The sequence below is a fragment of the Aquila chrysaetos genome, chromosome 4, assembly GCF_900496995.4.
Source record: "Aquila chrysaetos chrysaetos chromosome 4, bAquChr1.4, whole genome shotgun sequence".
Classification (NCBI taxonomy): domain Eukaryota; kingdom Metazoa; phylum Chordata; class Aves; order Accipitriformes; family Accipitridae; genus Aquila; species Aquila chrysaetos.
This window is the reverse complement of record NC_044007.1, coordinates 67,311,759-67,327,156: the sequence shown is the minus strand read 5'-3', so window position 1 is coordinate 67,327,156 and position 15,398 is coordinate 67,311,759. Positions and strand designations below refer to the sequence as shown.

Sequence of the window (15,398 nt, the reverse complement as noted above, 5' to 3'; positions counted from 1 at the left end):
GCGCCCCGGGCCCCGCCGGCGGCGGCGGTGGCGGTTGGGAGCGTAAGGGCGGGAGGCGCGCGCGCTAGCTCTCCCCTCAGTCCCCTCCTCTCCGCGGTTGCCTTGAGGAGGAGCGGGGAGTCCGCGGCGGCGGAGAGTCGCCCCGCAAGTGGGTCGGTGGGAAGGAGCCGGTGCGGCCCCGGGGAGCGCCGGCTCCCTCGGGTGCTGCCCGCTCCCGGGCTGGGGTGAGTTGGGTGCAGCGACGGCCCGGCGGTTTCCCCGGCTCCTTGCGGGAGCAGGTGTCCGTCCCCTCCCCGGCAGAGCTGGAAGTGTCCGCAAGGCCACGTCCCCGCGTCGGGCTGGGTCGGCTCCGCGGGCGGCCCCGGGGGCCGGCTCGCTTTCTCGGCGCCTCCGTTCGAGGTCCGGAGTGGGAGCGGGCTTTTCTTCACAAAACCCCCGTCGTGTTCTTTGGGCTCTGCCTGCCTGGCTGTTGCCGCTGCGTGTCATCGGTCCCCAGCCCATGCGCGCATTTCAATCCCAGGAAAGAAGGGGGAAGCTTGAAATAGTTTAGTTTTGTTTCGGGGTGTGCGTAATCTTCTGGTGGCGTTGTGTTTCCTGAGGGAAACTCTTGGAGAATAATTGTTGCTTTCCGTGCTGTACTTGTGGTCTCGAGTTAAAGACATGATCGTTAGCCGAGAGATTTAAAGGTTGAATGTAACCGAAGGTGGGGCACAAATTAAAATTGGAACATGCGTGACCCTTAAATAGGTGGAACGAGACTATGAATGGTTTTGTGAAGCTGAAACAGTAGCTTGCAATCTTTTTGCAATTTGCCTAGAGTTTCCTTCTCATCTAAAGATCAAGTATGGACCCTGAAACTGAGATACAGAGGGAAGTAAACGCTTACTACTGCAATGTAAGTATTCCTTACTGAAAATTTTAACTAATACAAAATAATTTTGGTAGAACACAGTTGGACTAAAACAAGTGTGAATGTTTTTTTTTTCCTCTTGAGCAAAATTGATAAATAGCACTGAACTTACTTCGCTGTCTTTGTCATGTTTGCCTTGAATGTGTGTCAGGAACCAACTTATTAAAATGAATAACTTTAATAATATCATCATACAATGGTTTGGGTTGGAAGGGACCTTACAGATCATCTAGTTCCAACCCCCCTGCCATGGGCAGGGACACCTTCCACTAGACCAGGTTGCTCAAAGCCCCATCCAACCTGGCCTTGAACACTTCCAGGGATGGGGCATCTACAACCTCTCCAGGCAACATGTTCCAGTGCCTCATCATCCTCACAGTGAAGAGTTTGTTCCTTATATCTAATCTAAATCTACCCTCTTTCAGTTTAAAACACTTACCCCTCGTCCTATCACTACACTCCCTGATAAAGAGTCCCTCCCCATCTTTAATGTAGGCCCCCTTTAGGTACTGGCAGGCTGCTATAAGGTCTCCCTGGAGCCTTCTCTTCTCCAGGCTGAACAACCCCAACTCTCTCAGCCTGTCTGCAGAGGAGAGGTGGTCCATCCCTCTGACCATCTTTGTGGCCCTCCTCTGGACTCACTCCAACAGGTCCATGTCCCTCTTATGTTGAGGGCCCCAGAACTGAATGCAGTACTCCAGGTGGGGTCTCACCAGAGCAGAGTGGAGGGGAAGAATCACCTCCCTCAACCTGCCGGTTACACTTCTTTTGATGCAGCCCAGGATACGCTTGGCTTTCTGGGCTGCAAGCACACATTGCTGGGTCACATTGAGCTTCTCATCAACCAATACCCCCAGGTCCTTCTCTGCAGGGCTGCTCTCAATCCACTCATCGCACAGCCTGTATTTGTGCTTGGGATTGCCCTGACCCATGTGCAGGACCTTGTACTTGGCCTTGTTGAACTTCATGAGGTTTGCACGGGCCCACCTCTCAAGCCTGTCAAGGTCCCTCTGGATGGCATCCCTTCCCTCCAGTGTGTTGACTGCACCACACAGCTTGGTGTCATCAACAAACTGGCTGAGGGTGCACTCAATCCCACTGTCCCATGTCACTGACAAAGATGTTAAACAGCTCCGGTCCCAATACTGATCCCTGAGGAACAGCACTTGTCACTGCTCTCCACTTGGACATCGAGCCGTAGACCACAAGTCTTTGAGTGCGACAATCCAGCCAATTCCTTACCTACTGAGTGGTCCATCCGTCATATCCATGTCTCTCTCATTTAGAGACAAGGATGTCATGCAGGACAGTGTCAAATGCTTTGCACAAATCCAGGTAGACGATGACAGTTGCTCTTCCGTTATCCACCAACGCTGTAACCCCATTGTAAAAAGCCACCAAATTTGTCTGGCATGATTTGCCCTTAGTGAAGCCAGTTTGGCTGTCACCAATCACCTCCTGCTGCTTGGACAATTTCTTTGTGTTCCTCCCAGGCTACCTGTCCTTGCTTCCACCCTCTGGTAGGTTTCCTTTCTGTGTTTGAGTTTGTCTGGGAGCTCCTTGTTCATCCACGCAGATCTCCTGGCATTTTTGCCTGACTTCCTCTTTGCTGGGGTGCATCACTCCTGAGCTTGGAGGAGGTGACCCGTGAATATTAACCAGCTTTCTCGGGCCACTCTTCCCTCCAGGGCTGTATCGCATGGTACTCTACCAAGCAGATCCCTGAATAGGCCAAAGTCTGCTCTCCTGAAGTCCAGGGTAGTGAGCTTGCTGTACGCCTTCCTCACTGCCCTAAGGATCTTGAACTCCACCATTTCATGGTCACTGCAGCCAAGGCTGCCCTTGAGGTTCACATTCCCCACCAGCCCCTCCTTGTTGGTGAGAACAAGGTCCAGCATAGCACCTCTCCTCCTTGGGTCCTCTATCACTTGGAGAAGAAATTTCTCATCAACACATTCCAGGAACGTCCTGGATTGTTTATGCCCTGCCATGTTGTCCATCCAACAGATATTGGGGTGGTTGAAGTCCCCCATGAGGACCAGGGCTTGTGAACGTGAGGCTGCTCCTGTCTGTCTATAGAGGGCTTCATCCACTCGGTCTTCCTGGTTGGGTGGCCTGTAGCAGACCCCCACTGTAATGTTACCTGTCCCTGCCCTCCCTTTGATCCTGACCCATAGGCCCTTGGTCGGCTCCTCATCCATCCTCAGGTGGAGCTCCATGCACTGGTCACTGACATAGAGGGTCACACCCCCTCCTCGTCTCCCCTGCCCGTCCTTCCTAAAGAGCCTGTATCCTTCCATTCCAACACTCCAGTCATAGGAGCCATCCCACCATATCTGCCTGATGCCAATAAGATCATAGCCTTGCAGGCATGCGTGCGTCTCTGACTCCTGTTGTTTATTCCCCATGGTACATGGGTTTGCATAGAGGCATTTAAGCTGGGCCCCTGATGAAGCTGATTTACTGGCTGGAGTGGCTGGAATTCTTTGCACTCCTCTTCTGGTGCTCTCCTGCTGACCTGTGATACCTCTCCAGGCTCTGGGCATCTATTGCTTGCACTGGCATCAATCTGGTAGGAGTGGGATGGACTGAGGTTCCCCTCCCCCTGGGGGATGTTTCTAAATAAAGGCATTCTTTTAAAGTAGAAGATTAAACTACAGCTCCTGTTGAGAAAAAAAAAAAAAAAATCCTGATTTATCTGCTTCTCAGGTTTATTGCCGTTGTTTTTAAGCATCTTGGGTTTTTTAGAGGAGACGAAAATATTTGGACTGCCTTTGTTCATTCACATGACTTTAAACCTAATCTGCTCCTGTTCTGAACTGGCCCAGGCATAAACCAGGAATGACTGGAAAACTTCATGTGCATGTGAGTGAGGCAGGCCCCAAACTGATCAGAGGAAGTGTGTTAGTGTGGGTGCAGGGCTGAGGAGAACTGGCTCGTCTTAGACAGGTGTACTGGCTTGTAACAATTACGGCGTGCCTCTGGTTCAGATGTGGTGAATAGTGTGTCAGGAAGATCTTGGCTCTGTCTTCACTTATCCACACAAAAATATACTATGAGATAGCTGCAGGGTTCTGGAGACATCTGAAATTTTTATGTGATGTGGAGATTGCTTTTCATTCCACTTTATTTTGGTGGTCTTGGAGCCTCATAAAGAAAAGTTCTAGAAGCTAGTTTAGTTTGTGTTTGGAGGAATAGTAATTTTGTAGAACTTACCTGTACTGACATTTTGATAGCAGATTTGTTTTGGTTTTATATCAGTGGTGGTTTTTTTCTGTTGGTTTGGGTGCAATCCTAGAGATACTTCTTCTCTTTAACCTAGATTTGCAAAATCCGGTGTGCTTCTGCATTAAACTTGCGGACTCACTTCCTTGGATTCAAACACAAGACGGTAAGATCAGTCCTTGAATGCACCTTTTGTCAGATTTTACAGATTTATTTAGCAATAGAATATGGGTTTGGAATTTATTTTTTAATGTGGTGTTAAAATGTGCAATTTCAGATATTTAGCTAGTTTTATTTCTTTACTATTTTGTTTACTGCAATAAAGTAGGACATAGTTTTGTACATTAGTCCTATCAGAAAATGTTGTTACAACTTGGTGTCTCATATTCTGGATTAATAAAGAAAATACATGAGAATACGTGGCTGTTAATAAATGCAGAATGGAATTATTTAAATCAGAGACAATCTAGGAAAAAAGATGTATGTTTCTTTCAAGTTTCATGTAATTATCTATTCACCTGAGAGAATCTGTGGTGTTGGGTTAATCTAACTTATTTTATAAATAATAAAATGTTTGCATTGTTATTTTTTGAATCTTAAGTGTATGTCTTTCCTCTTTGTTGGTTGATGACTTGGTAACTTAGGTTGAAGAAGCACTGAAAGCTCATGGCATTGGTAAGTGCAAGATTTTTTACTTCCTACTCCGTTCTATACATGTACCTTTCTCCCCACTCCAACATAGTTGTTTATGAAACAAACAAGAAAAAGACTTTGTCAAGACTTGTGCTTTAAGACCTGTCTTGTGTTCTTTAAGGACATAACTATCTAATCCTACAGAAATCAATCAATAATATGAGCAAGAGGTATGCAAAGTTTATTAGAAAGTGCTAGCTACAATACTACAAGTCACCTACATTAAAGTTTTGAGAAACCCTAAAGAATTCAAGACTTTGGAGACCTTTAAGATTTAAAATATATTTTAAAACCCTATGCTTCTTAAAGCATGTAGAAATACTTTTTTCTGTATATACTTTATATACTTTATATTTGTTTTTTAAAAGGGCTTATTAAAAATATCTTAATTAGCTGAAGCAAAGTACTTTTAATAGGTTTAATATAACATTAAACCTTCCCCAGGTCTTTATGAACTGGTCTAGTTCCAGAAGGAGTGAAAGTCTAACTATATTCATAATTGTTTTCCTACTTCCATTTCACGATGCACCAAAATGTATTTACAGGTTTCTACAGTGCACTGCTCCTAGAGTTTGGTTTGAAAGTTGTGGCCCAAGTTATACGTAGTCATTGCACCTACCTAATCTGGGAATTTTTGTATGGACTGTGAAGGAAATTTAAGTGATTAAATATTTAGCAGCTGGCTGCTGCTGAAATATGGATGCCCTGCAATGGTTAGAGGACTCGGCAGACAGTCATTATGTCTTTTTATTTCTTTTTTTTTTTTTAAAAGGATTGGTTGGGCACTAAAATACTTGATGAGTTCTAGTGACCAGAATATGACTCATGTTATTAGAGTCTTTGTAGGTTTATCTTCATAACACTTTATTTCTTTTCTTTTACTCTTCTGATCTTTTCGTTAAGATAATTTCAGAAGGTTGGTGGTAATGCAGCTGGTATTATTAAGTAACATCTAGTTGGCAGGAATGAGCTGGCAGCTTCATCAGTTGTTAACACAATGTAGTTTGTAACTTAAGTAGTCAAGAAGAGTTTTCATGAAGATTATCTCTGTAATCAAAGCATATCTGACTCTTTCTGGTGCAGTAGTATAGGTTGAAGCCTTCTGACTCCCACCTTCTATTTAGGGTTTATTGTAAGCCTTATGTTCAACTTCTTATCAATATCTGATATTTTAGTAAGAGATAACTTGCAACAGGAGCATAACAGGGTTGAGGGGCATTTAAGAGATGAAAAAATTCAAATTTGTCCTTAGCTGGTGTTGTTTCAGGCACTGCTAGTGATTTATTTATTTATTTCCATGTAGTGAAACGCTGAGCTTTCTGAATTTCTGAAATCCTATTCTTGGTGTTTTCTTATAGCGAGCGCATTAAGCCCCTATTCAAGGGATAGCAACTTGTTTCCTTTGCGTGCTTGTCATTCCACTCCCAAACACACAGAATCTCATCTCATACAGATGTCTCTCTCTCTCCAGGTTCCTCAATGGCAGATAATGTTATGTGGTCATCTCTGTCTTACCTTTCTTAAGGTTCTGCAGCCCCAGCTTTATCACGTGCCATATGTGGATGGAAAAAAATATCTGATTGGGGAGCAGATAACTGCAGACCTTTTGAAAAAGACAGCAGGGTTTATGGGCTGAGTCAAGTGCCCTGGCAGGCAGCATGTGGGGCAGCAGTTTAAGCACCTCAGGTTCAGTGGATATAAACTGGATTGCTGTGATGTATTGGATTAAAGTAGCCCTGAAATTTATGAAACGAAGCTTTGTTCATTGTAGAATAAAAGATATTTGCACTGTAGTGAATGAGTCTAGGCTTTTACCTTGGTGCAGGTTGTCTTCTATATAAACTAAATTACAGCCATAATTACTCACAATTTAAGCCACTGTTTAATAATTTAATTTTGTGATGTGTGTTTGAACCCATGTTGTATGCTAACTGGTGGCTTGATTGGTGGTCTTCTCCGCCTGCTTCGTTGAATTGCCTGACATTAAATAACTTCGTTATTGTTTGGTGTAAATGTGTTTTGTCCATTTTTTTCCAAAAAAATCTCATAGCACATTCAAAACTAAACATAGCTTATTTTTCTCATGTCAACAAAAGGTCAAAGAGTTTTCTGTAAAAAAAAAAATCCATTATCGTACCAAATTGGTTTCTGTACTTACAATTTTATTTCCACTTCTGGTTTGTTTTTTATTTAGTTAAAACAGCAAGTGGCTCAGGGGAGCAAGTGAAAACACCTGTAAAACTTCCTGATTATGGTAAGACTGTTTAATGCAAAAAAAAAAAAGAGGGGGGAAAATAAAATGTTTTGAGGTACAGTGTTACAAGTGATGTCTAGACCTTAGCAGGTCATTGGGAATTCATTTCTGTTCATTGTATTTTCCACCTGCAGTAATATTTTGTAATAATACTTAAAACAATATTTGCAAACAAAATGCTATAAAAAGGGTAAAAATAGGATTGGGGGGGATAATGTTTCTCAATAACTGACTTAATTTGTGATGTGGGGCCATGTATGACCAGGGATTCACTTGAATGTGAATTTCTCAGCATATTTTCTCTAGGCCAAAGGTTAAACTCAGGAGTTTATTTCATTTTGGAGGGTTTTTTTGATGTGACTTGAGACCATGAAGACTGATTGATAGATGGATGATGTGGGACTATGTAAAATTGATTTTATCTTATAGTGCAAACTGAGCCAGAGAAGTTTCATGGACAGACCTTGGAAGAACAGCTTAATACGTGTAAAGATTCAGAACCTGCACTTGGTGAGGGCTTTTAATACTGTAATTGCTTGTGTGATGTTTACTTTTAAAGAGTATGATTAATTTTTTTTAAATTGTAAAATTAGGTAATGTGTCATAAAATCTTACTATGTTTACACTGAGTACCAATAGTATGGTATGAAAAATGACTGATCTTAGTTAAAAAATCATTGGATTTGGCCTGGAATATTTTTGATTAGGGTAGATACCACATGTTGAGAATATTCTCTAGAAACAATCTAAGATGATATGACAGAAATTAACTTTGACTTAAATGATTGTTACTGTTCTTTGCAATTTAACTGGCCATCCTGTGGAGGGAAGGGAGAGTGGAGTGGACAGGAAAAATAACTACAAGGGGATTTATTAAAATACATTCCCTTCTAAATAGTTACAAAAGAATTGTTGCTATTATTTTTTTAGATGATTTAAAAAAAATAATTGTCAAGTCCTATGTGGTAAACAAAAAGCATCTTAAAAAAATTCAGTTTTGTACCTTTGGTGTTAATGAAGACACCAAAAAGACAAAATAACTGATGGTTCTAAAAGTCTTGAGTCATGTGTTTGGCATGCAGTAGTAATTATTTCCTTTAATGTCTCTTTTGTAACTAGCACTGATTATTTGTTTCAGCAAACATCAAATTTCCTAACTTTTTTTTTTAATCAATACAGGGCTTAATTATATAATTGAATACAGATCAAAAGACAATTTCCCTTTTCTCTATGAATGTCAGCTGTGCAACTGTAAAACAGGACTGAGTAACATGTTTATGCATGTTTGTGGTTCCAAGCATAGACTGGCATACCTGGTAAGTTTTTAGAGTAAAGGGGTTTGTTTTCTGTTTGTTTTTCTTTTTTAATGTAATGATTTAAGTAGAGAATTTGCTAGCCATATTACAATTAAAAAAAATAAAATTAACGTGTTACATAAGCTTTTGTGAAAGTGCATGTGTTTGTACTGCAACCATGCAACTGTAATAAATGGATTTAAAATTCTTCTCACCAATAAGGTGTATGCCTGTCCATTGCTGACACTGAGTTTTTAGTTTATTCTGTTTTGGCTGACCAGTAATGCCAAAAATGAAATCTACAGCTAAAATTGACTAGAAGTAGGTTTTTGATTAAATTTTATATTATCTTAAAGAACTGGATAAATGAAGAAATTGCTCTGTCTTTCAGAAGCTTTAGATTAAAAGGAGCATATTTATAAATGAACATGATATGTATTGAATAGAGGCCGTGACTTGGATTCAGGAAAAAAAAAAACAGTTTTATTCCCAGTTTTGTGGCTGGACAAGCCATGTAAGTTCCATGCCTGTTTTATGGAAATATGCAAGGCTCATGTTGGCCCACAAATGTGTAAATACATTTTTTTCTTTCAGTATGTTTAGAGAAATGAGGCTGTCCAGTCTTTGAATGTTTGCCTGAATTTATTTGTTTAGGGTGGGCTTTAACAAAACTGAGAAAGCAATATTCTGAAAAGTATTTTGATACTTTCCATAAAATATCTGCTCAAAGTTGGTACTATATCCCATGTATCTTAAAGTCATAGAAAGTTGTTGAATTGCTATAGCATTTTGAGGCAGTTTTAGAGCTAATGTTGTTATCGGCTGTACTGCGATGGATCCGCAATGATGTCCTTTGTAAACATCATGCTGTTTCTGGTCATTAATTCAGATATACATGCTGAGTTTTGATGTTCTCAGCTCTTCTATTTCTTGTTTACTTTGAACTGTTTCCTGCAATTCTGAACCTTAGGTTTGTTAACTGCATCTCTGCTATATTCCTAAATACTATAAAATACAATAATTCAAAAAGGATAGCTTTTAAGTCATTCATCTGGGGTGGATTAACCCTAGGCAGTGGGAAAGGCAGGAGACTAAATGGCTGGAATTTGCTCTGCTGAAAAAGAGCTGGGGGTCCTGGTGGATAACAAGCTAAAGATAAGTAGTGTACCTTGGCATCAATGAAGGTGAACAGCAAGCTGAGCTATACTAACAAAGGTATAGCCAGTAGATCAAAGGAAGTGATTATTTCCCTGTTCTTGATACTTGTTAGGCCATATGTAGAATATTGTGTCCATTTTTGTGCTACTGCAGACAAGAAAGCTATTGATTAAATTGAGCAAGTCCAGTGGAGAGCTGCCAAGATGGTCAGGGGGCTGAAGCACTTGTGCTGTGAGGAGAGGCTAAAGTAATTGGGCTTGTTCAGGCTGGAGAAGAAAAAGTGTCAGGGGATCTAATAGTAGCCCTTCAGTACCTCAGGGGAGGTTATTAAGGAGGCAGAATCAAGCCCTTTATGGAGGTATATATATATGGCAGGAACATAAATTCAAACAGGTGAGTTTTCTACTTGACATAAGAAAGAAGTTTTTCACTGTGAGGGCAGTCAAGCATTGGAGCAGGTTGCCCAGGGAGATGGGGGAATCCCTGTATTCAGCAGTTTTTAAGACCCAAGTGTACAAAGCCCTGTGCAACCAGTTCAGCGTTCAGTGTCATCAACCTTGTTTTGAGCAGAGGATTTGGCTTCTGTCCCCTAAATTATTCTGTGATTCTATACATAATCATTTTAATAAGTTCTGCTATGTATATGTAAAAGTTGATTTATCTCCCATGATTATTAGCTGTGCTAGATCTGGAAAGAGTTGTGTAGGATAAAGTGTGACTTCTGGATTTGCGTTTCCTTATTTCCTAGAAACAACATTATCCTGAGATAGCAGAATCTGATGAAGTTAAGGGTAAAGGCTCTGAACTGAACAGAAAAGTTAGGCAAGTTGCATCAACAATTGAGAAGAAAGAAGGAAGAAAACAAATAAAGGTACATTTCTTTAAGAATTCCAGAAGTTTTATATTTATTAAAAAAGCAAAGAAAGTAATTTCTGTTATGGTGGGCAGATCTGTTTTGGATGGTAGGAAAATCTTGGTTTTTAAATCTTTATTGCAAGTGCTTTTTGTTGTCCTAATAATTCTTCCAGGATTATTCTGGATGCAATTTCCCATTGGTCACTCCCGTCATAAGTATTTCTCTTGCTTGAAATAATACTCATGCTACCCGAGTCTACAGAAATATGACTCCAGAGTGCACAAATAACACAAAATATCTGTATTAATATTTAATAGATTCCCAGCTGGTGGTGTGTGTGTGTAAAATAACTTGTTTCATTGTTGCTAGGAAACTACCTTTATGACTTTTTTGAATTAGTTTCCGCTTTGTTAGCACCTTGTGGCAATTCTCAGAGGAGCCAAGTAAAAATTCTGGTAGTACAGAGGGAAGTGTGGGAATTTGCAGGTGGATATGAGGTTATCAGCAATGCCATGGGATCACAGGAGCACCATAAGCTTAAATTCTTGGGGAACTGCAACCTTAGAAGCATGTTCTTATGAAGATATCTTCATATTGCTTTCTGTTGATGTTTACATCACAGTAGTATTTAGAAATATTTACCACCTTTATCTGGGCAAGACATTGGCTGAGTTTCTTCTTGTGGTGTACCTTACCACTGTGATTCATGACAAGCTTACTCAGGTGCTTAGTGTTCTTTATGATGTACATCAAATTTGTTTTGTCCATCAGTTTCAATGTCTGTCAACAAGCTGCTTGTTAAGCAGTGTCTCTTGGCCAGATCTCTTGTTAATGCTACTTAAGGTGCATAGGCTATGTCTCATTTCAAAGTGGAGTTTACAATGTTATTGTGTTTAAGCTCGCTATGTCCTGCCCATCTGAAAAAAGACCCACGTTTCTTTCAGTGTGATGCCATCACAGCTAGGCTCAAGGATGAGAGCCTGTACTGATCCTACCCTTTTTTTGATTAAAAAAAGTATGGAAATATTGGAAGATCAAGTCTTTCTTCTATAACAAATGCTCTAGAATGGAGAGATTTCAGATCATCTAATTCAGTCTGTCTACATATCCTTCATTTTCAACCTCTGCTTAAAGAGAAAAACTGACTTTTGGCAGCAACTTTTTCTTTTGACCTACTTAATTAATTCAAATTTCTTCTTGACGCAAGACTGTATATTTTACTTGACTTGTATGTTCATGGATATAGAAATAATTAATTCCATCTTTATTTTGTAGGCTGTTTTTTTTTTTCTAGGAAGTTTCACTACATCCATAGCAAATCCATCCTTGATTTAAGGAACTTTTAAATACAGCATGCATAACCTCATTTAATTTTACTGCTATATTTTCTGAAACCAGCTTTTTTTTTTTTTTTAGGTCTAACAAAAATTTAATTGTGGTAAATAAGTGTCCAGGTAGCTCATTTACTGACTTTTTGAATATCCATTCAGGGATTTACACACATGTGTTTAACACTGATGGTCATATATCCTTAAAAAAAAAAATGTTTAACTCTGATGAAATACCTATGGAATAATTTTATCTACAAAATAGCTAACATAAATGGGTTTTATTTTTAGGTTGTTACAGATGCTCCAATGATGAGGAAGAGATGTCAAGAACGTAAGTGTGCTCAGTGGGATGTAAATTGTACATTTCTAATTTGGGTATACTCCCTTTGATCTAAATCAGCTTGATTTAAGGGCAAATTGAAAGATTTGGTCAGTAAGTGTAGTGTGTGTTTATGTTCTAAGCTGCATTTTGTACGGTTTATATTGAAAATTTGATGGATGAACAAGTTCTTCCATGGGCAACATAGCTAGAGAGACCTGGTTTATATGGCTTTGTTCTCTGTCCCTCTTTCCATCCCAGTCCCCTTGGCTTCCCAGGATCCTTTACCTACGATTTATTTTTATCTGTTAACTGCTGTAGTCTTTGCAGCACCAACTACTCATGAGCATTTTGGTGAACTGGGCAAAAGGAGGAGGTTGGAGCTCTGTGCATGTATTTAATTTGCAGTCCAGAAAGCCAGACAGAATTCTTAAAGCCCAGCTACAGCTCTTATCTGTGGAAGAAAAATTTCTGTTTTACTAGCCATTGATACTCACAAAATTGTAGGAATGTGGTATTTGTGAGACTTCTCCACTCAGTTTAATCTTTCAATATTCATTGTAGTACAATGTCATCGAGATGGACAGACAGTACAATTGCATGCCACTTTAGGAAATGGCTAAAAATTGCTATGAGACCCTCATTCTCAGACCTGCATGAAAAATAAAGATTTGATTTAAAACTAATGTACTTAATTTAAATGTATATTAGTATGTAAATGGTGTCTTAAAATAGCTCAATAGAAGTAATGAGATTATTTCTATAATGATCTAGATTAGCAGTGTCATACTCTGAAGAGGAAAGATATCCATTTTGAATCTAGGAAGGTGTTTTGAAATAAGTTGAATCCTATTCAAATTATGCTTCTGGACTGTAACCTGTTGGTTAATGTGTCTAATTTTGCACACGGCTATGTGGCATTCTACTATATTTATAGTATTTACATCTTTTAAGAAATTTATGTATGTAATTATAACCAGGGTATAAAATATTCAAAACTTTGTTATTAATTTGTAGTTCATATTTAATATGCTGTCACATAATAATGCTTATAAAATTATTCTTCATGTTTGCAACTAATAGTGCGCAGAAACAGAGCTAGTTGAAATTGAAGTGCAGTTTTAGAACCCTCCTCTATCAAGATAATGTCCATTGTGCTACATTTCAAGCATGTTTGTTTAGATCCTAATGCAGATGACAGCCCTTCAAAAGCTAAAGTTCAGCATGTGGATACGTCACTTAGTAATGAAGAAAAAACAGATTGTAAAAATAAGGATGGAAAAATGTCAGGCCCTATTCAAGGCAAGAGAAAAATATTTTTTTTTATCAATTTTTTTTTAACTTTCACCAGTGCATGAACTATTTACTCTATATGTGCCTGTTTATAGCTTCTATAGTTATGTTCTGCTATAGAAGGTGAATTTGCGCGGTGTGTGGATGGGTTTGGGGTCTGTGGCAGAAGAAAGAATAATCCCAGTGTTTGCGAAGAAAACAGTCCAGTTTTACTTAATGTCGCTGGATACTTTAGAACAGAAACAAGAAAAGATTCATAATTAGAAATTTTTACTAGGTGTATTTTTGGGGGAAGGGGCACAGACTTTTTTGGGCATATAAGCTGTTCTTCGGTGTCAGGAAAAAAAAATGGGAACAGCTGCATGCCAGACTGTTTGTTTAGAGCACAAGAAGAATAAAAAGAAAATAGATTGGACAGTTCTTTTTTTGTTTTGAACGACATCTAAAATATTTGACTAATGCTTATTTTCTTGAAAACAAAACCAGAATTAAATATAAAAATCAGTGAACACCATGTAACTGAAGAAACATCAGAAGTTGCTGCTTGGTTGTAGACTTAATGTCAAAGGTGAGATTAGGATTCGGTCTAAATGCATTATAATTATTCTCATTCAGAATATTTCTGATCAGAAATAGAAACTTGTGCTTCATGGCTGAACCAAATCTTTGATTTTTATGTGCATTTTTCATTTTATTTCTTCACAGGATACCTTACTTATACCTTCAAGTTTTATTGGTGTTATCTTTTAAAAAAATATAAAGCAAAGAATACTTTAAAATATTGGAAAACCATTACTAAATATACTGGCTTTATTGTTTTAGATGACAAGAATGTTCAAGAGGAGCAGGAAAAAAGTCAGAAAGAACAGGCAAAACCAGATGAGAAGGATGAACCTAAAAAGGCTATTGAAAGCAGCATAGGCAACAAGACTGAAGAAGGCAGCAAAGGCAACAACTCAGAGAAGTAAAACAAACAAACAAAATCCACTGCCCCCAAAACCCTTTAAATTTACTCAAAGGAAAGTGTTGTAGATGATAACTGTTTACATTGGATTTGAACAGAGTATGCTGTGAGGAAGAAAGGCATGCTATAATACTAAAATGCTTGTCTTCTGAAATTGTGCTCAGCTGTAAACTCCTCTCATCAACAGAAAACCTGGTATATGTAAAGTGACTTCAGATTTTGCTCTAGATGCAACTAGTTTTTATATCTAACTGTGTTATCCTTAAGGCATAATCCTCATGTATTACTAGTTCAAAAAGAATGTTCCCTCATGGTTTAAAAAACCCTCTGTTATGGCTTTATGTCAGATAATTAGGGTGGTATACGAACTGATTTTAGAAGGAGAATATAATCAGTAAATAGCTGTAACAATTGGGGTTCATCTTTGCAAAAGATTTCATGGAGGAACAATAAGAAGTATTGTGTGTGGTTCTAAAATGGTGAAACTGTGCTTGCTGTTTGTAAACATCTTTATTAATAACAGTATTGTGAATTTAGTTTGAACTATCAGCCTTTGTGTGAGGGCGATATCTCCAACATCAATCATCTTTGTGCAACACCAGGAACCACAGGAAAGCATTCGATAAGGGATATACATGCATCAACCCAAACATAAGACTTTTGTTCCAACAATTAGTTCTTTGGTTTTGCTCTAATGACATTCTCTTGGAATGTTTCTTAACTTTAAACCAGTAGTATCTCTCCCAGACATGGAGGGCTAACACCTTTTGCTTGTTTACTGTTACCACTAAAAGGAGAAATTTTCTTGTTCCTGAAGTATCTTTTTGTAGGACTTTTGCCTCTATGGGGCAACCACTAAGGAAAAGGATTAACTGAAACCAGATTCAAGTCCAGGTTTATGAATCTTTGTGTTAATTTGTCTGGCTTTCAAATAACTGTAACAGTTCTTAATCTGGAGAGTGAACTAGTTTGTGAAAACATCAAAAATAGGGAACTAATAACAGCTCAGATAGCCACATCTGGAAATGCTGCTGTCTATTTTTACCCAACACTGATCCTCATTGTGCAGTCCTGTACTTTAAATTTTAGGAAAAGAATCC

General features: G+C 39.1%; 1 protein-coding gene across 8 annotated transcripts in view; it reads left to right on the top strand.

Annotated features, from left to right (window-relative positions):
- LOC115340224 overlaps nt 1-15,398 on the top strand; it is a 28,209-nt gene that overhangs the window by 639 nt on the left and 12,172 nt on the right. For 2 of the 8 annotated variants that reach the window (XM_030011454.2, XM_030011451.2), the window contains exons 2-11: nt 818-895; nt 4,233-4,301; nt 4,780-4,810; nt 7,023-7,082; nt 7,512-7,592; nt 8,262-8,398; nt 10,284-10,406; nt 12,011-12,053; nt 13,224-13,343; nt 14,157-14,298. In XM_030011454.2, the coding sequence (XP_029867314.1) occupies nt 845-895; nt 4,233-4,301; nt 4,780-4,810; nt 7,023-7,082; nt 7,512-7,592; nt 8,262-8,398; nt 10,284-10,406; nt 12,011-12,053; nt 13,224-13,343; nt 14,157-14,298 (857 nt within the window). In that variant the 5' untranslated portion in view covers nt 818-844. Of the gene's footprint in view, nt 1-51; nt 225-341; nt 896-4,232; nt 4,302-4,779; nt 4,811-7,022; nt 7,083-7,511; nt 7,593-8,261; nt 8,399-10,283; nt 10,407-12,010; nt 12,054-13,223; nt 13,344-14,156; nt 14,299-15,398 lie in introns of those variants that run through there. The other 6 variants (XM_030011450.2, XM_030011456.2, XM_030011455.2 and 3 more) reach the window with 6 other exon arrangements.